The sequence below is a fragment of the Ovis aries genome, chromosome 9, assembly GCF_016772045.2.
Source record: "Ovis aries strain OAR_USU_Benz2616 breed Rambouillet chromosome 9, ARS-UI_Ramb_v3.0, whole genome shotgun sequence".
Lineage (NCBI taxonomy): Eukaryota > Metazoa > Chordata > Mammalia > Artiodactyla > Bovidae > Ovis > Ovis aries.
The window spans coordinates 58,928,540-58,955,165 of record NC_056062.1 but is presented as its reverse complement, the minus strand read 5'-3'; the positions used below and the strand labels follow the sequence as shown (position 1 = coordinate 58,955,165).

Here is a 26,626-nt window from a genome sequence, read left to right as displayed (position 1 = left end):
CCTTTTCACTTTCTGCCATAAGGGCGGTGTCATCTGCATATCTCAGGTTATTCATATTTCTTCCAGCAATCTTGATTCCAGCTTGTGTTTCTCCCAGTCCAGCGTTTCTCATGATGTACTCTGCATATAAGTTAAATAAGCAGGGTGACAACATACAGCCTTGAGGTACTCCTTTTCCTATTTGGAACCAGTCTGTTGTTCCATGTCCAGTTCTAACTGTTACTTCCTGACCTGCATATAGGTTTCTCAAGAGGCAGGTTAGGTGGTCTGGTATTCCCATCTCTTTCAGAATTTTCCACAGTTTATTGTGATCCACACAGTCAAAGGCTTTGGCATAGTCAAGAAAGCAGAAATAGATGTTTTTCTGGAACTCTCTTGCTTTTTCCATGATTCAGCGGATGTTGGCAATTTGATCTCTGGTTCCTCTGCCTTTTCTAAAACCAGCTTGAACATCAGGGAGTTCACGGTTCACCTATTGCTGAAGCCTGGCTTGGAGATTTTTGAGCATTACTTTACTAGCATGTGAGATGAATGCAATTGTGCGGTAGTTTGAGCATTCTTTGGCATTGCCTTTCTTTGGAACTGGAATGAAAACGGACCTTTTCCAGTTCTGTGGCCACTGCTGAGTTTTCCAAATTTGTTGGCATATTGAGTGCAGCACTTTCACAGCATCATCTTTCAGGATTTAAAACAGCTCAACTGGAATTCCATCACCTCCACTAGCTTTGTTCGTAGTGATGTTTTCCAAGGCCCACTTGACTTCACTTTCCAAGATGTCTGGCTCTAGATTAGTGATCACATCATCATGATTATCTGGGCTGTGAAGATCTTTTTTGTACAGTTCTTCCGTGTATTCTTGCCACCTCTTCTTAATATCTTCTGCTTCTGTTAGGTCCATAACATTTCTGTCCTTTATCAAGCCCATCTTTGCATGAAATGTTCCCTTGGTATCTCTAATTTTCTTGGAGAGATCTCTAGTCTTTCCCATTCTCTTGTTTCCCTCTATTTCTTTGCATTGATCGCTGAGGAAGGCTTTCTTATCTCTTCTTGTTACTCTTTGGAACTCTGCATTCAGATGCTTATATCTTTCCTTTTCTCCTTTGCTTTTCGCCTCTTCTTTTCACAGCTATTTGTAAGGCCTCCCCAGACAGCCATTTTGCTTTTTTACATTTCTTTTCCATATGTTAGTAGGAAAATATTTCTTAAAAACAAAAATAAATTGCATTACACTGGAATCATAGTCCCATGTGAGCTGAGAAAGACAGTGTATCTCTAGAGACTGGAGAGGTGAGTTACACTCTTTCAAGGGAAAGTGCAGGGATTTCCCAAAACGAAGGAACGTTCTAAGACATCTGTTTATACCTATCTAGCATCTTATTTCCAGTGATGAATATTTTCAGAGATGAGGGATCAAATATTCAATACTGAATCACATTATCACTTGCCTGGTACATTTTTATATGATATGCAAGTTAAGTCACTCAGTTCACCTGGGTGGAATGGAGTTACAATTCTTATTATAGCAAACCTAGACCCACAATGTTTTAAGGCAACCCTAGCTGATTTTAGAACTTCTATTATGAATCATGACTTGTCAATTTCTGTTTCCCTTTTCTTTTTTTGAAAGAAATCATCCTTTCAATAAGGCATGGATTTTCAAAGGCCATTCGACATAAAATGAGTTTGAACATTAACATGGAAAGGACAAGCAATAAAAAAAAGTAATAGGAGTGCAGACAAAATTTCCAAGAGCTAGAGAACATGATCTCTTCTTCTAAAGGGAATGAAATGAAAGAATTCTAAAGGCACTGCTTTTCAAAGTGAAAGAAAATGACAACTGAATCGAAAAGGCTGAACTCCGCATTACCTTCCCAGAACACAAACATATATTTAGCTTAATAGAGTTGAGTACTATCTCAGGAAAAATCTTATATATTATGCATCTAGGGCAATGAAAGCTGTAGAAAATGATTTTGCAGAGCAAACACATGGCAGACTGTCAGTAGGAGAGGCAAAAAAAAAAAAAAGAAAAGTCCAAAGGTACACTTGATGAGCTCAGGTCCCATTCTGTGTCTCACCCCAGGAGGAGAACAGCAGAGCGGAAGAAACGCCAGATGCTGAACAGAACCGGGCAGGGCGGCACTGTGACTGGAGCTGAAATGGTGTGTGTTTTCTGATTACAAATGTAGTACGGATTTATACTTGCAGATTGGAAAAATTTAGAAAAATAAAAAGCAAACAGAATCACCCACGGTGTCACTCCCCATGGAAAACCATTATCAAAATAGTGGCTAAACCATTTTCAACTCTTTTCCTATGTGCATATAAAAATATGTCTTTACAAAATTGGGCTTATATTATAAATGAAATTTTATATGTGACCTTTCCCCCTTCTTCCTATTACTTTTGAGTACTTTCCCATGTTGTCATATATTCCTTGAAGATGTAATTCCAATGACTCCATTATATTGTATCTTCTCAGCTTATGTAGAATTATCTGATTCTCCCTGTATGGCTGAACTTCTAGGTTGTTTTTAATTTCTCAGTTTTATACATAGCACTGCAATGGACATTCCTCTGATAAATCTTTGAATCTCTCTGTACTTCTTAAGAGAAACTCAAAAGTATATCACTAAGTTGGATTCACATGTAAGTAACTTTGTGTACCTGTTAACTATAAACTTACCACTGAAAGTCTCTGGAGACCAAAGCAGATAATGCACACCAAATAAACAATATATTTCCATATTACCTGAAGTCTGTATCTATCCTTCTAGAATGGTCATCTTTCAGGCAGTACTTTACTTCCTCTAGGCAAACAGACTATTACTGGGTTAATCTAAATGCAGTAACATAAAACTTGGCTGACCCAGATTTCTTCAATATCAGCATGCATGCAATTACAATATTCTACAGGTTGAAAAATACCCAAGGCTCTCAAAAATACATATTTTATCATCCTTTCATCCAAAATGGTGTACAATGAGCATTAAAATAAAACAGGGTTATAGCTGACGGCGGTTGATAGCAACCAGATCTTACCTAGACATATAACGTGCCTTAAAGTTTTCTTCAAGACTCAACTTTATTCTGTCACTTCCAGGTACAGGGCTTTTAAACGCTTTCAACAAACTGGAATTATTAATGATTCTTCTTTAGAACTATATGGTTGCAATATTCCAGTTTTAAATTCTCCATAGTCTATTTAAAATTTTATTCTATTTGCTTTTCAAGATGATAAATAGGGTTTGCAAAATTCCTAGAAAGTGTGTGTATACATACATATGTATGTACATATAGATATGTTGTTGTTGTTTAGTCGCTAACTCATGTCTGAGTCTTTTGTGACCCCCATGGACTGTAACCTGTCAGGCTCCTCTGTCCATGGGATTTCGCAGGCAAGAATACTGGAGTAGGTTTGCCATTTCCTTCTCCAGGGGATCTTCCCGACCCAGGGATGGAAACTGCATCTCCTGCATTGGCAGGCAGATTCTTTACCACTGAGCCACCTGGGAAGCCCCCACATGTATTTATACACACACACACACATACACACACACACACATGGACGGAGACATACCTCTAAAATGTTTTTCTCCCATTAGTCAGTGAAAAGCGAAGTAAAGCAAAACACAATAAAAATGCCACTTCTATCAGGGCCATATGAACCACAGTGTCGCTCAAATCCCAAGGCCCCTGCAGAATGGGAAGTTAGACTCAAATAGCGGGGCAGCACTGTGCAGCTGTGCCAGGCGCACACTGTGCAACTCTAGGGGGTGCAACGGTGCCCTGATCTATGTTACTGGTACTCTCTGGGGCTTGTGCAGTGCACAACCTCTATAGCTGAATGTGATGGAAGACCTTGAAATTAGTTCAGATAATTCTGTTTGTTTATCCATTACTCATCTGTATCTCCTTCCCCCTATTGAGCTATGAAAGAGAGAAATTTTAGGAGGGGAGTGACCTTTAAATCTGTATAGGTTTTGGTTTTTTTTTTTTAATGAAAGAAATGTGCAAAAAAACACACACCCCAAACCCCAAAACAAAACAATTCCGTTTTTCCCCAGCTCCCCTCTGTCGTGATGGTAAGGGTTTCTTTCCTCCCACCTCCCCTCTCATCCACCCACTAGACAGCAGCAGGGTACCTTGCGTGAGTAACTGTAGGTTTCTGACTTCTTCTCGCACCTTCAGCTGGAGCACCTGTTGCAAGATGAGCTGCCGGAGGTTCTCCTGGGCGATCCCCATTCGTTCAAGCTTTTTGTCTGTAAGTCTCAGCAGGGCTCGCCCTGCAGGGTTTCAAGAAATAAAAGGAAAAGCAGATGAACAATGCTGGAAAAGGATTTCCGTCTTCCTCTGGGCTGACCTTGCCCTAACAGAAGTCTCCATCTAAACACAGACACTTTAGAATAGAGGGTCCTCCTTTGCGCCCGCTGACAGGAATGGATAGGCAGGATGGAAAAAAATCCACAAATTTAAAAAAGCACTTCAATTTTTATCTAGTTATTGGCAATCCCCGACTGACCCACGCATTGAGTTAAATAGAACAGCAACATTTTAACCTGGGTATTTGGGTCACGGATTGCAGGTTTCCATAGAAACAATGCTCTCTGTTGGTGATGGGTTCTGAGGCTCGCCTATAGGAACCCGTGCCACTGATGAGCAGCCTGAAGAGTTAGATGCTCTAACCGTGGTTATAGGGAAACTCCAGCAATGATTAACCAGGTTACAACAATGTTTCTGTGAAACACGCATTTAATGTTCCAGGTCCCATTGGCAAGCACCCACCTCCGGTGCTGCACCCCTGGTGCTGGGCTGGAGTTTCGTCTTTGGCTGGTGGGACCTATGCTACTGCTGTTTTACTCACTGACCCCATGGACTGAAGCTCGCCAGGCTCCTCTGTCCATAACATTTCCCCGATATCGGAGTGGCTTGCCTTTTCCTTCTCCGGGGGATCTTCCCAACCCAGGGATCGAACTTGCATCTCCAGTATTGGCAGGTGGAATTTTCATCACTGAGCCACCAGGGAAGCCTGGTGGGAGCTATGCCTTAGCTCAATCACTGGTCTAAGGTGAGGGTCCAGCAGGGCTGAGCGTGGGCCTCGAAAACACTACAAAACAAGGAGCCTTGGATGTGAGTGCCCTCAGAAAAGACACCCTGGGCCCTGGGTAGCCTGGAATAGTGTTGGTTAGTATAAGTCACTCAGTCATGTCTGACTCTTTGAGATCCCATGGCCTGTAGCCCACCAGCTCCTCTGTCCATGGAATTCTCCAGGCAAGAATAATAGAGTAGGTAGCCATTCCCTTCTCCAGGGGATCTTCCCAACCCAGGGATCAAACCCAGGTCTTCTGCGTTGCAGGTGGACTCTTAACCATCTGAGCCACCAGGGCAGCCTGGCACAGGTTCCTTTCAATCCCTTTCTTTCCCTGGTGTGGGGGTAGGGTCCTGCATGCTTCCCTTGCTGCTGTGATTTCTATCAAGTTCTCCAACTCTCTCCACTCTGCCTGCTCTGGAATAAGCACACTTTCCTTGGAGAGTTTGTGTAAGAAATAAAGGGAATGACTATTGCTAAATGCCACAGCACCCCCCTGTGCTCCTCAACACCCCCAGTCACCAGACTTGCAGGTCTTCTTTCACTTTAACTGATGACGAATAGACACAGTCCACCAGTGATTAAAGGTAAGTCTTTGGGTACACTTTGCTATACACTCCAGGAACTAAATTCTCTACCTCCTTGCAAAAGAAATCCAACAGCCCAAAGGTAGGGTTAATGGGCTTTTTTTTTTTTTTTTTTTTTTTCTGAGGAATAGCAAAACCTAAGTGTCTTCTGAGTAGAGACAGGTGAATGGGGAGAAACAGTTAGGAGCAACCTATGCTGTTCATGCCTCTCTTTACCTTCCTTGAATCTTCGCTAAATGCATCAGTCAGAGGAAGTTAGATTCCATGCTGCAATAACAGGTAGGCCCAAAATATCAGTGGCTTCAATGATGTTTATTTCCTGCCTATTCTCATGTCAACTGCAAGTCCATCTATTTTGAAAACTGCTGATCACTGCATCAGAGGAGAAAGATGTGCTGGAAGGTCTCAGAGCAACAGTGAAATGCTCAGCCTGGAGTTACTGACAAATCTTTGGCCAGAAGTAATCACAGGAACTTTCCCACCCACCAAGGGTCCACACCTGAACTGTGCTTCCATCATGCGCCAGGCAGAAGTGGGGGGAAGAGATACATTTGATGGGGAGAACTGATGAGAACCACACCAGTACTGATTTGGCCCCGGACGGGTGCCTAGCAAGGAAGTGAGTGCAGGAGGTTGTGGAGGTGGGTGGTGGTCTGAAGCCTCAATAAAATCTGTACGAGGAAGAGGAAGGAGAGGTGGGGGAAGGGGAACCCCAGGAAGCTTAGCAAGAGCGGGCAGGTCATTGCAGCCATGAGAAAGGAGGCAAGGGACACACACACACACGCTCTCAAGCAATCGTGTCTGTCTACTGTAACGGGCAGACTGATGTCCTTTTGGCCAAAGATGTCCACGTCCTCATCTCTGGGACCTGTGAGTTTGTTACTTTATATGACCAAAGGGACACTGCAAATGTGACTTCATTAAGGATCTTGAGATGGTAGAGTATCTGACATTATCCATGTGGGTCCAATCTAATCATGTGGGTCCTTATAAGTGAAAGAGGGAGACAGGAGAGCCAGAGAGGGGAGAGATGTGATAACAGAAGCGGGCACGGGAGTGATACGGCCACAGGCCAAGGAACTGAGCTTCTACACGGTGGAAAAGGCAAGAGAACGGATCTTTCCCACACCCTCCAGAAGGAATGTGGCTCCTCCTTGATTTCTGCTCCTGAAGACCTATTTCAGACTTCTGATCCCTACAAATCTAAGATAATAAATTTGTGTCATTTTAAGTCACTAAGTCTGCAGTAATTTTTTCCAGTAGCAATTGGTCTTGTGACTGGAACTCAACATGTTTTGGAGAAGTCAACTCATGGCTTTAGATTTCCTTTCCAATTCCTGTCTTAATTTCTGGGCACTGGCACACTCCAAGGTGGAGAGCTAAGGAGTGGTAAGTCTAAGTCCCAGGCTTCTAGGATAGCCCTGCCTTCAAATATTCTGCTATCAGACCTTGGTCTTGAAATTTCATTCATTAAACACATAATGGGACTTGGGTATCATTTATGTGGCTATTGGCCTCCAAATAGCAGGAATCTAGTGCTTTATACAAGCCTTCAACTCAACAATGAATACTGCACTTTTTTTTAAAAAGGCAAACTAGGGGACTTTCCTGGTCGTCCAGTGGTTAAGACTCCACTTTCCAACACAGGGAGCTTGGGTTGGATTCCTGATTGGGAAACTAAGACACCACATGCTACCCAGTGCAGCGGGGGGCACCTCCAATCAGAAAAAAAGGCTGGTTAAAAAACGAAACACAATTCAGATTATCCAAATCCCTTCCACCAGCAGATTATAGATAGCATCTCCCTTTCTGTTCCTCATTATTTGGGCTGTGGTTTCACAAGCTGGAATGTTCTGCTGAGGTGTTGGTAGGGCAAAGGAGAACTTTGGTCCGGAGAGGCTGGCTGGTCCATCATTAGTGTTGGGAAGTCAAAGGGAGGGTTTTATTCTAGTGTACATGGCTCAGTTTCTTTACAAGCAAAGAAACAAAGATGCTCCCATCTAAGAAACTCCAACTTCAACATTTCCATTAATGCATCTGACATGTCAAAGTGTGGATACAGAAGCCCAATCAGAATGTTATCTCATCAGTTCTGAATGGGTAAGTTACAAAACTCTTGCAATAGTCTGTGCATTTCACACTATGTGGTACAAACAATTATACCTATCAACATTTCACCTCTTACAGGCTTGGCTGTTCAAGTTATTCTATCAAACCCTGAGACCATACATGTTCTTGCTGTTATTTTTTTTTATTGTTTCCAATGATAGAAAGGAAAATTGACAAAAGCTGAAGAATATTTAAAGCATGAGAGTTTTTCCTAATTCTTACTACTTTAGTTGTGCTTTATCTTCCTCGGTAAGAAAATAAAAGTCTTAAACTACAGGAGAGAGATTAAGGGAAGTTATTTAAGAGAATTTCCTGATAAAATATCTTCTGGAAAAGATCATGATAGGTACACCAAGGAATTTAGGAACAAAGTCTGATTTGCTGACATCCCTAGATGGTTTTTACGGAACCATTCAAGTCTGTGGTTCCAAAAACTCTTGACAAGCATTAGATATTTTACAGGAGCAAATGCCTGGGCAGCCTCCTCACCAAACACCTCCTGCTGATCACAAAATAGAGTGTCTAAACAAGGGTGAGTCATGGGAGTGATAAGGAGTCAACAATCATCAATTATATCTCGTTTTTTGGCAATTTATATTGTCACTTTTTGTTGCTTATCATAAAAATCCAACTGTTAATTTAACAAACATTTTTTGAGCACTGACTGTGTCCTTGTGACTTTGCTATTCACTCTGGGGATAATGAGGAAGAAGACAGTCAGGGTCACTCCTGGAGCTTTCAGATTGATATGCAAGGCAGATAACGATCAATGTTTACAGGTGTGTCAATGTTAAGAAAGGGCAAATATGAGAGCCCAGACTGGGTGAGCTAAACTAGTCTTATCAGGGAGCTATCAGTGAGTAGGGTATATTTAACCTGGACTTAGGGAGTAAGTAATAAGAGTAAGTAAGTCAGACCAAGACCACTGGATAAAGCCAAGAGTTTTTAAAGAATCCAAAAACCACGTAGATGGGTTTCCCTGGTGGTTCAGTGGTAAAGATTCTGCCTGCCAAGCAGGAGATGCGGGTTTGATCATTGGGTCAGGAAAATCCCCTGAAGAAGGAAATGGCAACCCACTCCAGTATTCTGGCCTAGGAAATCCCACAGACAGAGGATCTTGGAGGGCTCTAGTCCATGGAGGCTCAAAGAGTCGGACATGACTTAGCGACTAAACAGCATCTAGATGAATGAGGAGGCTGCTATTACAGAAATAAATTAGAGGAGTGCTATATGGCAACCCACTCCAGTGTTCTTGCCTGGAGAATTCCAGGGACGGCGGAGCCTGGTGGGCTGCCGTCTATGGGGTCGCAAAGAGTTGGACACCACTGAAGTGACTTAGCAGGATTATGACCTTTCTAGTCCTGCCGTTTCTCACAGAGTGTCTTGACTGACCACATGGCTCTGTGGTCAGCTGCCTACACAGGGAGGGATCAAGGAGAGAGAAGTCTTCTGAGGACCTCCTTGGTGGTCCAGTGGCTAAGACTCTTCATTCTCAATGCATGGAGCCTGGGTTTGATCCTAGGTCAGGCAGGGAACTAGACCGCATATGCCACAACCAAGACCTGTCACATCCAAGTAAATAATAATAAGTATTATTTTTAAAGTTGGGGAGAGAGAGAAAAGTCAACCCAATTTCAAAAAGGAAGCATCACCTAAATTTTCTGATACTCCAACTGATGCCAAATGGCATTTTGGTAATCCAGACTGTTGGGACTTTCACAGAGTCATAGATTGGAGTTGGAAGAAGCTTAAAAGCCCCCATATTGATTATTCTCGTGCCTATTACCTCTTTCCTTTATGAAGTACTTACTGAGCACCATCTATGCCTGACCCTACTCTGGGTATTGGAGCTGCAGGGAAGTTTACCACTCCTACCCAAGGAAGGCAACGCACATAAACCTATGTATGAGGGCAGACAGGGCCCCCTACTGGAAGGATGGTGCTATTGCAGTTAAGGTGTTGAGAAAGGGGTCTCTCTCGAGAGGTGACCTTGGAACACACAGAAGTGTCGAGGCAAATAGAGGAATGTCAGGAAGGCTAGCGTCACTAGGGCAGTGAAGGCAAGAGAAGTGAACCTAAGAAACGAGGTCCAAGGGAAGGCAGGGGCCAGATCACACAGGGCCTTCCAGGCTTTGGTGAGGTCTCCTGACTTTATACTCAATGGGGACAGTTTTGGGTAAGGGATGAACTGGGCATAATCTCATATATGCAAAGACTCCCTTGGGTTACTACGTGGGGAATGAACTGGGAGTGGGGAGTAAGTGAGGAGCAATGGCAAGAGCCAGCACACGACCAGGGCTGTCAAAACAGGAAGTGGGGATGCCTCACTCTAGGGTGGAGGTAAGGACATAGTAAGAAGTAGTAGAATTCTAGGGACTTCCTTGGTGGCCCAGCAGTTAAGACTTCACCTCCTGATGCAAGGGGTGCAGGTTCAGTCCCTGGTTGGGGAGCTAAGATCTCCCAAGTCTCGTAGCCGAAAAAATCAAAACATAAGACAGAAGCAATATTGTAACAAAATCAACAAAGTCTTTTAAAAATGATTTAAAAATTAACTTTAAAAAGTAGAATTTTGAATTAGGGTATCTACAAGTGGGGTATGAAAGAACAGCAGACATCAGAGATAAACTCAGGCTTCAACCTGAGTCACCAATGGCTGGGGGCGCCATTTCAGGGCAGGAAGTTGAGTCACTGCCCCCAGAGAGGATGTCCTAAAGGGAGGAAATCATGGTAGTATTAGTGCTATTCTTATTCTTCTTATTTTTTTTTGAGAGCACTTGGGATTTAGAGAAGTGATGGAAAGTATGGAATTAAACAAAGGAGGACAGTTAAAATACTCCTTCCTACCCACAGTGTTTTCATTCATTCAATACTCTCCTCAGTCCCAAAGCTCTAAGGTAGTTGGGGTCAGGTAAGCTCACGCACATTCTAGTGGAATTTAGAGAAAACAGAGGGACCTCTTGTGAGCCAAGGTCTGTACTGCTGAACCCTAGCAATGGTCTTGGGTGCTAAAACTGTTTCCTAGAACCCCTTTCAGAAGTTCCAGCCAGGGAATATTCCAAGAGGAAGTTCACCCAGCAGAAACATGGATCTGATGCTCTGCTAGCAATCATGGAAAATCAGAATTTTGCCCCAACTGAAGCTTAAGCATTACACAGAAGCTGCAATGTGTGTGGGCTAATACAATGCCTGCTCCATAAGAATAAGAATCTTTCCTGTCAGGCTCTGCACATCACACGTGCCCCAGTGTTGCCATGGGCTGATACGCAGTAACGATCGAGATATATTTATCGAACGATGTCCTCAGAGTCACTAAATGCATGTTGTCTTCGTTACTCACATACTGATGATCTCAAGGTTGTTAAACTAAGTGGCTTTTCTGCTGCAAGAGTCATTGTTGGACAATCAACAATGAGAAATTGAACGTAATAGAGGGAGGTGGTGGCCTTTTATTGGGGTCGAATACAGAAACACCTGCCAAGTTGAAAGGCGTAGAGAACTGGGAATAAATGACCACTTCACCTTCCTACAAGCTTGAACATGAAAGTGTTAGTGGCTCAGTCATGTCTGACTCTTTGTGACCCCATGGACTGTAGCCCACGAGGCTCCTCTGTCCATGGAGTTCTCCAGGCAAGAATACTGGAGTGGGTAGCCATTCCCTTCTCCAGGGAATCTTCCCGATCCAGGGATTGAACCTGGGTCTCCTGCATTGCAGGTAGATTCTTTACTATCTGAGCCACCAGGGAAGCCCTCCTATAGGCTTCCCAAAAGACAAATGCCTTTTTCTGCTTTTCAATAAGCACCAAGTGAGACTGCAAGCTTTGCTGAGCAGATGGGGAGCAGGAATGGGAAAGTGACAATAGACTTGGGGAGTGGTGTCCTAGTTTCCCATAGTTGCCCTAACACATTACAAATGAAGGGTTCCAAACAATAGAAATTCACTCCTCATAGTTTAGAAGCTAGAGTTCAACTTTGGTGTCACTGGGCTGAAATCTAGATGTTAGCGGGACCACAACCCCCTCTGGAGGCTGTAGGGGAGGATTCCTTCTTTGATGCTTCTAGCTTCTGCTGGCAGTCAGGGTCCCTTTGCTTGTGGCCACATTGTTCTAATCTCTGCCTCTATCTTCACATTACCTTTCCCTCTTCTGTGTGTATAATCTCGTCCGGCCTCTCTCTTATAAGGAGGCCTGTGATCTGCTTTGTGTGTGTGTATTAGTCGCTCAGTCATGTCCAGCTGTTTGCGACCCCACGGACTATAGCCTGCCAGGCTCCTCTGTCCATGGCATTTTCCAGCAAGAATACTAGAGTGGGTTGCCATTCCCTTCTCTGACGCAGGGATCGAACCTGGATCTCCCACATTGAAGACAGATTCTTTACTGTCTGAGCCATCAGGGAAGCCTGTGATTTACCTTAGGGTCCATTTAAATAATCCTGGAAAAACCTCTTCCTGGGAAGACCCTTAACATAATTCCATCTACAAAGAGTCCCTTTCCCTGCTGCTGCTGCTAAGTTGCTTCAGTTGTGTCTGACTCTGTGCGACCCCATAGACAGCAGCCCACCAGGCTCCCCCGTCCCTGGGATTCTCCAGGCAAGAACACTGGAGTGGGTTGCCATTTCCTTCTCCAATGCATGAAAGTGAAAAATGAAAGCAAAGTCGCTCAGTCATGTCTGACTCTTAGCGACCCCATGGACTGCAGCCCACCAGGCTCCTCCGTCCATGGGATTTTCCAGGCAAGAGTACTGGAGTGGGGTGCCACTGCTTTCCCTAGTCCCTTTCCCTAATAAGGTAACATTCACAGATTCCAGGGCTTAGGACCTGTGTCTCTGAATGACCACTATTCAGACTGTTTTAAGTTGGAAGGAATCTCTGAGAGTTCTGAATATGGCAAAGGGTTCATTGTGCTTCCCATGAGGAAATGAGGCTCAGAGAAAGTACTTGACTAAAACCACACAGGAAATGGGAGGAGACTTGTGTCTAGACACGTGTCTGGTCTGGTGTCTAGATTAGGTGACCCCTATCTTCTGTTCAGGGAACTATAGCAGAAGCCCTGGCACAGCTTTCAAAGATGACTGACTGCATGTTGCAAGGCCTGATGGGAATTTCAGGGTAAGCAGGAGTGGGCCGAGGATGCGGCTTCAGCTCCGACCCTATTGGAAAGTCTTGATGCACCTACAAGTGAGCAGGGGATGCCACTTTTCCTGTAGAATGAATGACGGGGCCTCTTGCAGAAATAGAGGTCACTGAACAGCTCTCCAAACAAACAACCATTTGCGCATGGGGCTAGCTCCAAATCTGATGCTGGTAAAAGTGACACGTAAGGTGGATGCCCCTGGATCTCCCCCAGTCCTGGATGGGCCAAAGTAACAGAGTGACGGGGGCTGGGCAGACCGCCAGGGACCACAGCCTGAACCCATGTTTCTGCAGTCTCACCATGGCTCCAAAGTCACAATTTCTGGAATAACGATACAATACAAGGAGAGAAGCATAAACACAAAAGTGTGGGATTATGAGCTAAATGGTGCAGATAAAGGCTCCGGAAAGCACATGTGAGTCTTAATCGCCTCAGCTCTACAACAGGGCTAAAAATGACCCCATTTCAGGAGGTGACTGTGAGGATCAAATGACAAATACCAGCACGTGCCCTTTGCCAACTGGACCCACCATGACGATGCCATGTGGGTCCTACCTGGGCACCATGGTTCTCTGGCTGCCTGAGGATGCTTCCCCCTGGTTCCTTCCACTCCCCGTCACAATAATAGCAACATTAAACACTGTTCCAAGGGCTTTACATGGATTACCTCATTTTCAACAACTCTCTGAAGATACTATTATTATCCATAATCAATTAAAAGCTACTAAACATAGCTAAAGGTCACATGTTTACTAAGCTGCAGATCTAGGAGACAAGAATATATAGGCTGTGCTCTTTAACTACCTCCGTAAACTGCCACCCAGGAGCTCTTTACATAGCCTGACACTTCTGCCAATTTTCAGGCAGGAAAGGCAAGGGTCAGGAAGTGATTACTGCGCCTGAGGACTTAGAGGCAAGCAGTGGGAGCACGGGAATAACCTCACGGTGCACTAGGCTGAGATCACCCTTCCACTCACCTTGCAGTGGAGAATGACAGGGGAACGAGGGGTCTTTGAGGGGAGACGTGAAACAGCTTCATCCCTTCTTCCTCATAGGTCTATGTCTGTACCAGGGATTGAACACATCTCATCTTTTGCTTTTGGTGGGGAGGGCTGTTCCTCCTTACCTGGTCAGGCTTTTTGTGTGCATGCCAAGTCCTTTCTGTTGTGTCTGACTCTTTGTAACCCTATGGACAGTAGCCTGCCAGGCTCCTCTGTCCATGGGATTCTCCAGGTAGAATACTAGGGTTCCTATGCCCTCCTCCAGGGGATTTTTCTGAGCCAGGGATCAAACCCACATCTCTTCTGTCCGCTGCCTTGGCAGACAGGTTCTTTACCACTAGTGCCTCCTGGGAAGCCCTGGGAGGGCTTTCACTAAGTTAAAAAGTCCCTGCAGGACTTTTCAAGTACTGCATCATTTTCTTATGTTTACCTTTTATTTTCTGATCCTTTTCCATCTCCTATTATGTAAGATAGTTTAAATCACCTAGCTAGAGCCTGGCTTGATGGAGGCACTGAACAAATTTCTTAAATTAATGCTGGGTGTGTGACCCAGACAGGGCCAATAACATTTACTAGAATGATTATGATTTCTAAAGAGGGATGTTCTCTGTCTTTCTTAGATTATGTCCCAAGGGGCAAAATAAGCGTAGACTTGCTGTCAGTGGCTGTCTCTACCACCATATGGAGAGAATATGCTGGAGAGTTAAGCCAACAGAGAGAGAAGAGCTGAGAAGAAGAAAGGGAGGTGGTGAGAGCAGAGAACGAGAGGGAGGTAGATAAGATAACATTATCTGATTTCCTGAATACAGCCCTGCCTGAAGTCAGATATTCCTGGGTTTCTCCTTGATAAAAGTCAATATCGAGGGGGAGGAGGTGGGGAACAAGCTGACCTCATGTACCGCATGTACTCAAGAGAATCTTGACTTTCAGAGTCAAGCTTATCTGCAATTCTCGGTTGAGCTGCGTCCTGGCCTGCTTATCACCATTTCAAGAAAGTCCATCAGGAGGTAGGTGAGGAAGAATAATCAGAACCTATGGTAACTTATTTTTAAAAAGTTGATTATTGGCAGATTTTGGCATTTTAATTATGATACCTTACAAATTATGTGGAATATACCTTAAGACCAACTGCATACGTCTGTATTTTAGATGCACCTGGGTTCACCTCCTTATCCAATTACACCAGAGGTTACAGACTCAAATGTTGTCAGGATAACATAACTGTGTGAAGAGGAACCCTCTATGGGACAACTGGGACTAGGTGGATGACAGTGGAGGTCAGTCTGGCTTTTTTCCCCCTAAAATGTGCAATTCTGATACATTTTTGTTATGCTAGAATACAGGTTGAGTGTTGTTACTTCTATTTTTAAGCTAGGAATGGAAAATCCAGAAGTTTCATGAAAACTCCTAATTTAAAATTTGCCCCCACCTCATATTATAATCCAAACAAAGCATGTAGATGGGTCATATCTGACACATAAATTGCCACTTTCAATAGCTAACTTTTACCCTTTGTTCCCTCACATAGTGTTGAAAAAGATTCTTGAGGGTCCCTTAGACAGCAAGGAGATCAAACCAGTCAATCCTAAAAGAAATTAACCCTGAAATTCACTGGAAGGACCGATGCTATAGCTAAAGCTCCGAACCTTTGGCCACCTGATGCAAAGAGCTGACTCCTTGGAAAAGACCCTGATTCTGGGAAAGATTGAAGGCAGGAGAGGAAGGGGACGACAGAGGATGAGATGGTTGGATGGCATCACTGACTCAACGGACATGATTTTGAGCAAACTCCAGGAGATGGTGAAGGACAGGAAGCCAGGCGTGTTGCAGTTCACGGGGTCGCAAAGAGTCGACATGAGAGAGCAACTGAGCAAAAGCAACAGTCCCCACATCCCACCCACTGGCAGTGGAAAGGGATTTAGGCAGCCTTGCCTTCAGGATTTCGACTGAGTCAAGGGTCTGAGATTCCATTCTGTGGGAGCTATTCTAGATGATCAGCTAACGAGACCAAGGGTGGCTGACGACTAGTCTGAACTGGCTCTTTGTATTTTTATAACCTAATGGGGAGTGCAAACTTATCTTCTCAGGTAACTGCTAACCCAGGTCCTGATCAGTACCAGAGTGAACAGGACTCTGAGGTCAGCCAACCCATTGCCTCACTTCCTGGCAAGAAGGGGCACAAAACCTTCCAAGACCAGTAAGTCCCCTCTCATTTCTACCTGAGAACACAGCCCACTGCCAAGCCCAGTCACTTACTTGGCTACATTCAGAATGATTAACAGTAAATTAAAGACCGCTTCCCTGTGTTGAGGAAGAGAAGGGTTATTGGACATTTGCACTATGGTCACTGAAAGTAATTTACCATACCGACAGGGACTGTATGTTGATTTTTTAAACCAGTCTTAGATAAAAAAGACTTTTCTCTTTTAATTTTTTAAAATTTATTTATTTATTTATTTTTACTGAAGTACAATTGATTTACAGCCTTGTTGTCAGTTTCTGCTATACAGCAAAGTGACTTAGTTATATATATTCTTTTCCATTGTGGTTTAATCCCAGGATAAGATGACTGTTTTAGATAACCTAGGTTTTTGGTTGAATAGATTCAGGTGCCGATGATGTTTAAAGGAGGAAATGAAAATAATGCTAATACCCAGCCAAAATATTAATATAAAGGTAAGAAATTATAGTGCTTTTCAAACAGAGGGAAAATGTGGCCTGTGCACTATTTTTCGGCTCTCTAACAAGGCATAGACAGCTTCCAAACAGTAAATTAAAGGTCAAATCCTTGTATGTTGTTGGCAGGACACACAGTTACCAAATCCTCTCCAAAAATTAATTTAAGAAAACCTTAAACATTTTGTTTGGGGATTCTGTTTTAGACCCTGGGAAGACTCAGTAATTACTTCCCTTGTATCTCAGAGCAGATTTTTCAAGCGAGGAAGTATAATATCAACTTATCCAAGACTATGGTTGAAGATTTATGATATCATAAATCGCCTGCAAGGTTTTTTCTGCTTTGGCTAGGTAGACCAGACCTGTTGGTGCATTTGCTTTTATTTGTCAGTGTTTGTATGCATTGCTTTGGGGATTCTCAGGTAATCGAACGTCACTAGGTGAGCAACCCACTGTGCATTAGGCATCTTTCAAAATTAATTACCAGGAAGCATGTGAGATATTGACAGTCTCCCCTCCCCTGCGGTATTCCACTCATGGCCATAAATCTGACATGTACAGAGCCTGAAGAGGTGGGTGCTAGGCTTGCAGGTCTCTCTGCACAGGTTCATCCCAACCAGTGACCCAATGCCAAAGGAATGTTAAAAAAAGTTTCAAAGCTTTTTTTTTTTACAGCTATTTGGCTGCACCAGGCATTAGTTGCAGCATGCGGGATCTAGTTCCCTGCTGCTGCTGCTGCTGCTGCTACTAAGTCGCTTCAGTCATGTCTGACTCTGTGCGACCCCAGAGATGGCAGCCCACCAGGCTCCCCCGTCCCTGGGATTCTCCAGGCAAGAACACTGGAGTGGGTTGCCATTTCCTTCTCCAATGCATGAAAGTGAAAAGTGAAAGTGAAGTGGCTCAGTCGTGTCCAACTCCAAGCGATCCCATGGACTGCAGCCCACCAGGCTCCTCCGTCCATGGGATTTTCCAGGCAAGAGTACTGGAGTGGGGTGCCATTGCCTTCTCCAAGGGATCAAACCTGGGCACTCCGCCTTGGAAGTGTGGAGTCTTGACTGGACTGCCACAAGTCCTAACACAAAGCAACTATGTGATAAAAACCTATAGCAAGAACCATGAATCTACTAGGAAAGCTTTGGTGAAAAAGAAAGAGGTCTTGGGTCTGGAATTGAAAGTCAGGGTTGGCTTGACCAGTTACTTGCTCCATGGTTACTACTGTGATGACTCACCTTTCTAGGCCTCAGTTTCTTCACTTGTAAATCTGGGGATGAAATGATACCCTCTGCCCCATGCTGTGCTGATTAAGCACTCAGTGAAGTCAGTAGAATAGAGACTGTCATTGCCATTTCTAGGAAACAGATCAAAAGAAATGTAAGATCCTATAGGGAAGGGTGTAGTTCACTCCGAAACTATGATGGAAGCACCTGAAAGAATGACTTCCTGATGGTGACACTGGGAATCCTTTCTCAGGATGTTGGGGTAAAAGGGAAAAGAAAATTTGACTTAGTACGTCCCAAATTTCAAAAGTCATTAATATGACAAGCAAGTACAGTGGATCTTATTTGCTTGACCTTGTCTATTTGGGAGCTATTGACATTTGAGGCTCAGCATTTCCAGTGGCTCAGTGGTAAAGAATGTGGCTGCAGCGCAGGAGACATGGGTTTGATTCCTGGGTTGGGAAGATTCCCTGGAGAAGGAAATGGCAACTCACTCCAGTGTTCTTGCCTGGGAAATCCCATGGACAGAAGAGCCTGGTGGAATACAGTCCATGGAGCTACAGATGGTTGGACACAACTGAGCAACAACATCAACAACAAATTCCCTGTTGTGGGGCTGTCCCGTGCACTGTATGAAGTTTAGCCTAGAGGCCAGCAGCACCTATTCCCACCTGTGGTGGTCAAAAGTGTCTTCAGATTTTTGACAAATGCCTGCTGGAGGGCAAAACTGTCCTTGATTGAGAACCACTAATGTAGATGTTCACTTTCAACTAATTGATTCTCAGAATGCTTATCCAAGACACAAAGTCATCGTCAGCTTTGGAGGTTCCACAGGACTTGGGCAGATAAGGAGGCAAACCAACACAAAACATACTTTTGAGAAAGCACCTACTATGTGTCAGGCACATTCCCATCCATCACCCCATGGAGTCCATAAGTTACACTGGGAAGTCTCCTTTTTTCCATTTTAAGGATGCAGAAACAAGCTCATGAAGATTAAATGCCAAAGCATACAACTAGAAGAACAAGGATTCCGGTTCAGTTCTACCAGGAAAAATTTCCGTGCATTGGGGCTTGATGGCCCTCAAAGCCCCTAACCACAACATTTCAAGTGAGGTTTAACTGAGACAATAACAAAAGTGAAATTAGATTCCTCTGTTTGATAAGTGACAAAAATTTGAGGAAAGCAAGACTATAAAAATTGACAGATACTGTTTGGCATTGCTTCAATGTTGAAGAGACAATAAAAAATGCACATGTACATAGTGTTCCTTTCTGTCCTCCAAGAGGGAGTAAAAGTAAGGTCATCAAGCTTAAAGTCCAAAATTTGATGTCAACAAATTATACCACTAAAAGTTATACTGGAATAAGATAAGCAGCACAATCAGATTCTCTGTAATGTTCCTTGTATTTCTGTCTCCCTACAGGTTCTGTTTCCTCATGTCTTCCCTCCCCACATCCCCTTCTTGACTGTTGGGCTTTGAGGGTTGGCTAAAGTCTTAACCTCTCCCAGACTCCCCTGAGAATCTACAGGTAAAACATCCGGTGATGTTACAGAGATGTCTTTTCCCCTACTTTAAGCACAGGTATGTCTTGTCATTTTTCTGTTGCTAACATTCAGAATAGTGTTTAATAAACTAGTGATATAGTATTTGGAGAGAGTCAAAATGAACTTTGTCATTGGAAACTCAAGTAGGAGGGCATGGCAGACCCTAAGGCCACCAGTCCCATGTTGCAATTTCCTGTATATTTGAATTGGCTGCTTCACCATGTCTACAGTGCCAGCACCTTGACTTTGCAATTGCAGGCTTGCAACAGCCCCCTGGTAGTCCAGGCGAGTGTTGGTGCTAAGGGTTGCGGAACTTGAGACATGGATGGATGGATGATAGCTTTATTTTCTCCCTTCTCTCATCCGCAGGATTACAAAGCTGGACAGGAGGAAGGTGGAAAGAAAAGAGTGAGAAGAGAAGGGAGAGGGCTCGTGTTAGGATGAGTGAGATCACTCCTGAAGACTGGCAGCACAGGGGAAGGGGAGCTGGATGACTCAGACAGCAGGGACCAATGGCTTTATGACGGTCAAGGGCATGTCCGTGGAGTCAGATGCTTGGGTGCAAAACAGATCTCCACCAATTACATGCCATGCTACCTTAAGCAAGTTACTTAATCTGACTTAAGACTTCATTTACCCACCTTCCTAATGGGTGGGATAACAGCACCTCTGTTATAGGAATAGTTATGAAGATTAAATGAGATGATATAAAGAAAGCACTGTGCCTGGTACATAATGATCTTTCTTTTTTTAAAAGAAATATTTTTATTTATTTGACTGTGCTGGATCTCAGTTGCAGCACTCAGGATCTTCTGCCGCATGTGGGATCTAGTTTCCTGACCAGGGATGAAACCTGGGCCCCCTGCATTGGGAGTGCAGAAGCTTAGCCACTGGATCACTAGGGAAGTCCCCCAATGAGCTTTCAATGCAAATTAGCCATGGATGATGATGACAACTGGTCCTAAGACTAAGGATTTGCTATAGGTGAGTCTCTGATGAGCAATGTGGCCCCTCTGCACAGGTGAAATGTACTAAACAACCAACTTACACAGTACAGCCAATTATTACATCAACACCTGCACTGTACCCTCCTTCACTCACTGTTACTCTCAGCCACTTGAGCTTGATGGCTCAAGTCACTTAGCTGTCCTTATTTTCCTTTCTTATAATTCCACTATTACAGGATGTGTACCTCATATATTTAATCTCAAATTGAGTCCCCTTTAAAGAACTTTAAGTTGTAATGAGACATTTCAAGAATTATTTGGAAAGAAAGCAAAGCAATGCCCACTTTGGTTTTATACAATAGCCTCATATGAGGGCCAGTGTTTTGGGACCAAAATGCCACATACAAGGCATCTGATCTCAAAAAGTTTCAAATCATTGTCGTAGGAAACACTTTGCTTACTGTGCATACAAATAAAGACATGCTATAACCAATAAAAGCGATTGTAAATAATAAAAATAGACTCAGAAAACTAGGAAAAAAACTGAAGGAAAAAGTGAGATTCTTTCGTAAAATTTTTTGTTCTGACATATTTGGCAATAAAATACTTTATTTAAACCTTAGTTAACTCATTCTTCTAGCAATAAGGGAATGACTTAGTTTAATGTTGTATTTTCATTTTTGGCGGGGAAGAAAGCAACCTGAACTTGAGTAGAAAGCTTGGGTTAGAATCTCTGTGCTTCTACCCACTAGTGCTATGAACTGGAGCTTACTTAAGGTGACTATGTCACAGTTTCCTCATCTGTAAAATGGGAATATTGACCTTTGCAGCTTTGAGCTTTCTAGGTGAAAGTTAAATTAGGTAGGAAATCCAGGTGGTGCCAGTGGTAAAGAATCCACATGTCAATGCAAGAAACACAGGTTTGATAGCTAGGTTGGGAAGATCCCCTGGAGGAGGGCATGGCAACCCACTCCAGTATTCTTGCCTGGAGAATCCCGGGGACAGAGGAGCCTGGCGGGCTGCAGTCCGTGGGGCCTCACAGCGTCGGGCATGACTGAGCGCACCCGCGCTGCACTCACTGCACGGTGCTGGGCTCAGTACACTTCTTCATTATTAAAACAGCGACTTCATAAAGGAATGCCTTGTTTCTACCGTTACACTTATTATATTATAGTATTATCATGCATTTGTTCACATGCCTGTCTTCACTTCCAAATTCTGCACTCTTTATAAAGAGAATGTGAGTTTCATTTAACTGAGCAGCTCCAGTGCTCAGCACTTGATAGGTGTTCAATAAAGTTTTGATGGATTAATGGACCTGTAAGAAAAGGAAAAGAGGTGGTATCATCCCCATTTTTGAAGGTTAGAAGAAACAAAAAACGAGGCCCAGAAAAGTGAAGAGACCTACCCAAAGTCACATGCCTAATACTAGCAGAGCAGAGATCAGAGCCAAAACATCTGATTCAAATTCACACTGTGTCTAGAAAGGTCATGCCTTCAGCTAATAAACAATAATCTAATGCAGCCATGAGGCTGGATGCTGGGCACAAGCAGTGAATACAGTGGTTTCTGTACCCACAGAGCTGAAATTTAGCGAGGGAGGAACACTAAGATCTGAAGGATGAGAAAGACTGGTGAAGAGTACAGAGAAAGAGGTTGAAGGCAGAAGAAAAAGTATATGCAAATATTCTCCACAGACTATTACTTTCAGTAAAGGCAAGAAGGCCAGAGAGTGGAGGTGGCCTTGTGAGGAGGGTGGAGACCAATGGCCTGAGATGAGGACAGACAAAGTTAAGATCATTCTTGGTCTTGGAGGCAAAAGAAGGATCCCATTACTTATTCTAAGTGTGATAGGAAATCAAAATACAGTTTTAAGCAGGGCAGTGACAAGATGCCATTTGTATTTAAAAACTCACTGTTTGGCTATAAAAAAATGTCCCAGTTGAAGGTCAAGGTGACATCTGGAGGTAGAGAAGCTAGTTGGGAGACTAGAGCTTTAGTTGAGTCCATAGATGATGGTGGCTTCTACTAGAAGGTGATTATGGAGATGCAGAGAGAGGAGATATTTGGAATGTAGAATCAAAAGGATTTGGTGATGGATTAGGTATTTGAGGCAAGAGAGAAACAGATGCCAAGGATCATCTCGGGTTTCTGGATTGGTCAAGAAAATAAATAAATTGGTTAATAAAATAAAAGAAAGGGTAATTACTGACATGGCGAATACTGAGTTTAGAAGTCAGAAGAGAGAAATTAATACTTCTGGTTAGGATGTGGAATAAATCTGAACTGCCTGTGCCTATGAGATATTTACCAGTAAAGTGGATGTGGAAGTGTACAAGCTGGAGCTGCAAAGAGCAGTCAGGTCTGGAGTTTAGCTTGGGAGCCAAGATCATAGAGATGACACATAAACCCATCATCAAAGAGAAAGGGAGATTAACAGAGGAGAGGCGCTAAGGCTGGTCCTTTGAGGACCTCTAGCATTAAGTGGGTAGATCAGTAAAACAGGCCAACAGGGACACACTGCTAAATGAGTGCTTAGAGACAGGGAAAAAAAAATCTGGGAGAATGAGATATCAGAAGGAATGTGGTTTAAGACAGAGACAAGACCATTTGTGATGGACGCTGAGGAGCCCAAGCAGGTGTAGTAACTTCATATTTTGTAATGGAAGGTTCTTAAGACATGGAATCCCTCACATACAGAATGTATGGAAGGGTAGAGTCCAACACGCCAGGTCATTCAACCACGGAGCTCCTCGCCTAGGTGAGGTATCTTTTGTTTGACCCAACAGATAAACGTGAAGGAGTTACATGGAAATGGGTCAGTGAACCTCTGACATAGTCATTTTTACCAGCAATAAAAACATCACCAATAAAATTAAGTGGACAGTTATGGGCTGGGTATAAATGTGAATAGTTTCTCATTCTTTAATTTATTCCTTGGGTTAGTCCTCTGGATAGGTTTAATTGCTACCCCTATTTTAAAAATGAGGAAAACTGGGCTTGAGAATTTTAGTGACAACCACATGGAGGGCAAGAGACAGCAGAATGTTGAATGATTATTTTTCCAATTCCACAGTCATCATCACTGCCCATTTTGCTGCCTGGTTTGTCTCTTTATTTGAACGAAGCTTTGGAACAGGAAGAGAATCTCTTTTAAAACATATTCGAATTTCTAGACCTCATTAGAGTATACTTGCTACATAGCAGGGCATCATTAGTGGTTGATGGAAGGGTGGGAGAAAAGGAAAGAATAGAGGAAGAAAAACAAGAGAAAAGCCGAGACCAGATAACTCAGGTCAAATCAATTTCTGACAATGATCTGTTCTAACGGATGGGAGACTCCGTGCCGTGTCACTTAGACACTGAAGAACTCCCCAGGTGGGAGTGACTGTTGCTTGAAGCCCTTCTGGGTGATGTCCTGGGCTGAAAAGAGTCACGCTGCCCAAGGTCATGACCCTGTTTCTGAGAGCAGCCCAGAAGCGGCGACTGGTGGGTGGGTGGGAACAAGAAGGCATAGGTGTAAAGGTCCAGCCCCCAGGTACCGCTGCCCTGGTCTGGATTAATTCCAAAGGTCAATCCCTGCTCCGAAGCTGGTTGAGGTCTTGTGATGACTGAATCGCAGCCTGAATCCTGCATCTTTTGCTTTCCTAGCAGGTGGCAAGTAGGACACCACCCAATAAACTCCCAACACTCAGATCTCCTCCTCTAAGCCTGCTTTCTGGGGACGCCCCAAGCTCTGACACGGACTCAGCAGGCAAAGCGGTGCCTGATAGAGTCTCTGACAAAACAAACTTGACATGTTGCCTGAGTTTAAACCAGCCCAGGTGCTTCACTGCCCCAGCCAGGATGCCCTGAGGTCACCCATCTCCATGGTAAGTAAGTGTGTGTGCAGGGGATCAAAAGGAATAGTGGCCTCTGCAATACATAATTAGTAAGATAAATCTGCTGCTAAAAATTGTATGTGTACATTATCTATTGATTTTATAAGTGTCTCCTTTTCCATAAAACACTGTGGGCACTATGTAATAATAGCACACTCTGTATTTGATCACTATGTAAATCCTAAGTACATATGCATATATGCATATACATACATATATTTTCATACACACATAAATATCTATGTATAATCTATCTGTTATGTGCTTGATGTGAATTATTTCATTTGAGTCTTATATACAAGCATAATTACTTCTCTTATTTTTCAGATGAGAAAATTTAGCCCAGAGATGTTAAAGATTATGACAAAGACCTCCTGGCAAGAATAATTGATGTTTTGGGTCAAATCTGGCACTATGAGACTTCAAAAAAACTAATTAATTAAACTGGCTGAGCTGGGTTTTAGTTGCTATAGTTTCTTGAGTTGCAACAAGTGGGACCTAGTGCCCTGACCAGGGATCAAACCTGGTCCCTCTTCATGGGAGTGAGGACTCTTAGCCGCTGGACCACCAGGGAAGCGTCAAGCCTATGCTTTTAGTCCCTATACCACACTGAACATTGATTTGGGCAAATTTATTGTAAAAAGCTGTGACTTTAACAAGAGAAAAACAAGGACAGACAGAGACTCAAGGATCCCTTATTTTACAAATTTAGATGTTGTATACTGGGTTTCCTTAAATCACAAGACACCAGGATACACAAGTCAAATTCACAAACAATAAAGCCATGGGGGAAATGTATCATTGTCCTTCGCCTCTAGCGGAAGCTACATCTTCTCAGCAACTTAAGTGAGCTTGCTTTTCACAAGTGAAATGTTTCCCTTTGTATGCAGACTAATGGAGCATTGCAGAATACATGCTTTCAGCTACAAAAATCTGTAAATCAACACACACACTCCACCACGTTGTGGCCGTGAGAACACACACCCTCAAAAGCCAGGAGACAGCTTCTGTCAAAGGAAGAGCTGAATACTGATCAGCCCATAAAAACAGAACTGAGACTGAAGAAACATCTTATACCTGATAAATCCACTGCTATCATAACATCAACAGCTTGGAGTCAACAAAAACTCTATTGGTTAAATTAAGTCTTCTACATAAAGATGTCAAATGTTACAACCTCACTATTACAGTGAAGAATAGCTCCAAAATGTGTCTAAACTGATGAATTAGATGATTCTATCCTTAGATAGGACTTTATAGAATCAACAGTCCTAAAACCATATATCTCTACTCTAGCATCAAATTTCTATTGGTTTGGGCTATATCTTCCTTGCCATGTCATCCCAATGCTAGCCATTTGGACCATTTTCACATCTTGCTTCTAACATAAAGAACACAAATGCCTGCAGTGACTATCCCTAGATTTCTTCCTTAATCATACAGTGCTAAGAAATCTGGACACAGTTGAAAGTTGAATCTGTAACAGTTCGTTCAGATTTTTTTTTTTTTGGATAGTAAAACAATAGTCTTCCAGGCTTCCTTTATTTAGAGTCCTGTATATTTTTTGGATCAGATTATTATAGATGTAGGCTCTCTTTAAATTACCGAAATGTTAAAAAATCATAAGGACATAGAAGTCAGCCCTGATGAGAATTCACCTTTTAAATGAACTAAGCCATGAGATTCATCGATAGGATCATACCCCCACACACACACCTTTTGGGGACACTGGGAATGCTCAAATAGCCGCTAAATGTGCCTTCAGATTTAACCTTGAGATTTGATTTTCAGAACGTCTTTTCATCACTTACAAATGTAGCCACATGATTTTTCAATCCAGCTTGTAAGATGAAAGTAAGCCTTTCTTAAGCATGATTTACATTTCCTGTATTTATTCCTTATAAATTATATTTTAAGCCCAATATTCTGATTTATGAAGCTCCATATCCTTTTCTTTTCAGAAGAAAAAAGGCACATGTGTCCACGATTAGATTCTAAACAATCCAGTGGCTTTAATTGTGAAAAACCTATGCAACACAGGGAAGTTTGAGGAGAAGAAAATCAGATGCCTACAAAAAGAAATAATAATTCAGTATTACAGAGTCATTGAAATTAAGAAATGGAAGAGGCTTGTCAAATCAAAGCTTGCAATTGACACCCAGATTTAATATGTCAGGGATGTTGGGTCACCAGAGGTGCCTCCAATCTTTTGATAAAGTGGAGAAACTGAGAAAGAACATTTAAAGAGCAGGGCCCTTAATCAAAGGCAAGTCCTTATAGATCAAAATATCAGAGAGAAACATGTAAGATGCAGAGGAGAGGCAAATGGAGAAATGACACTGAAACATCAAGCAGATAACACTTTATTTGAAAGTTTTCTAGATAGAGATGTGAGTTCTGTGTGGTTTCTGTGCTGACAGTGTCCAGGGGTTGGTTCATAA

General features: G+C 43.0%; 1 protein-coding gene and 1 long non-coding RNA gene across 14 annotated transcripts in view; one reads left to right on the top strand and one right to left on the bottom strand.

Annotated features, from left to right (window-relative positions):
* The window catches only part of SAMD12 (sterile alpha motif domain containing 12), a 455,621-nt gene that overhangs the window by 198,056 nt on the left and 230,939 nt on the right, over positions 1-26,626 (bottom strand). For 9 of the 13 annotated variants that reach the window (XM_042254362.2, XM_042254363.2, XM_042254366.2 and 6 more), the window contains one exon: positions 4,146-4,286. In XM_042254362.2, the coding sequence (XP_042110296.1) occupies positions 4,146-4,286 (141 nt within the window). Of the gene's footprint in view, positions 1-1,117; positions 4,287-26,626 lie in introns of those variants that run through there. The other 4 variants (XM_042254365.2, XM_060393460.1, XM_060393455.1 and 1 more) reach the window with 2 other exon arrangements.
* On the top strand, positions 14,837-24,983 carry LOC114116380 (uncharacterized). The gene is made up of 5 exons (XR_003590318.3): positions 14,837-14,922; positions 19,236-19,394; positions 20,151-20,341; positions 23,956-24,176; positions 24,513-24,983. It is a non-coding gene; the product is annotated as an uncharacterized LOC114116380 (long non-coding RNA).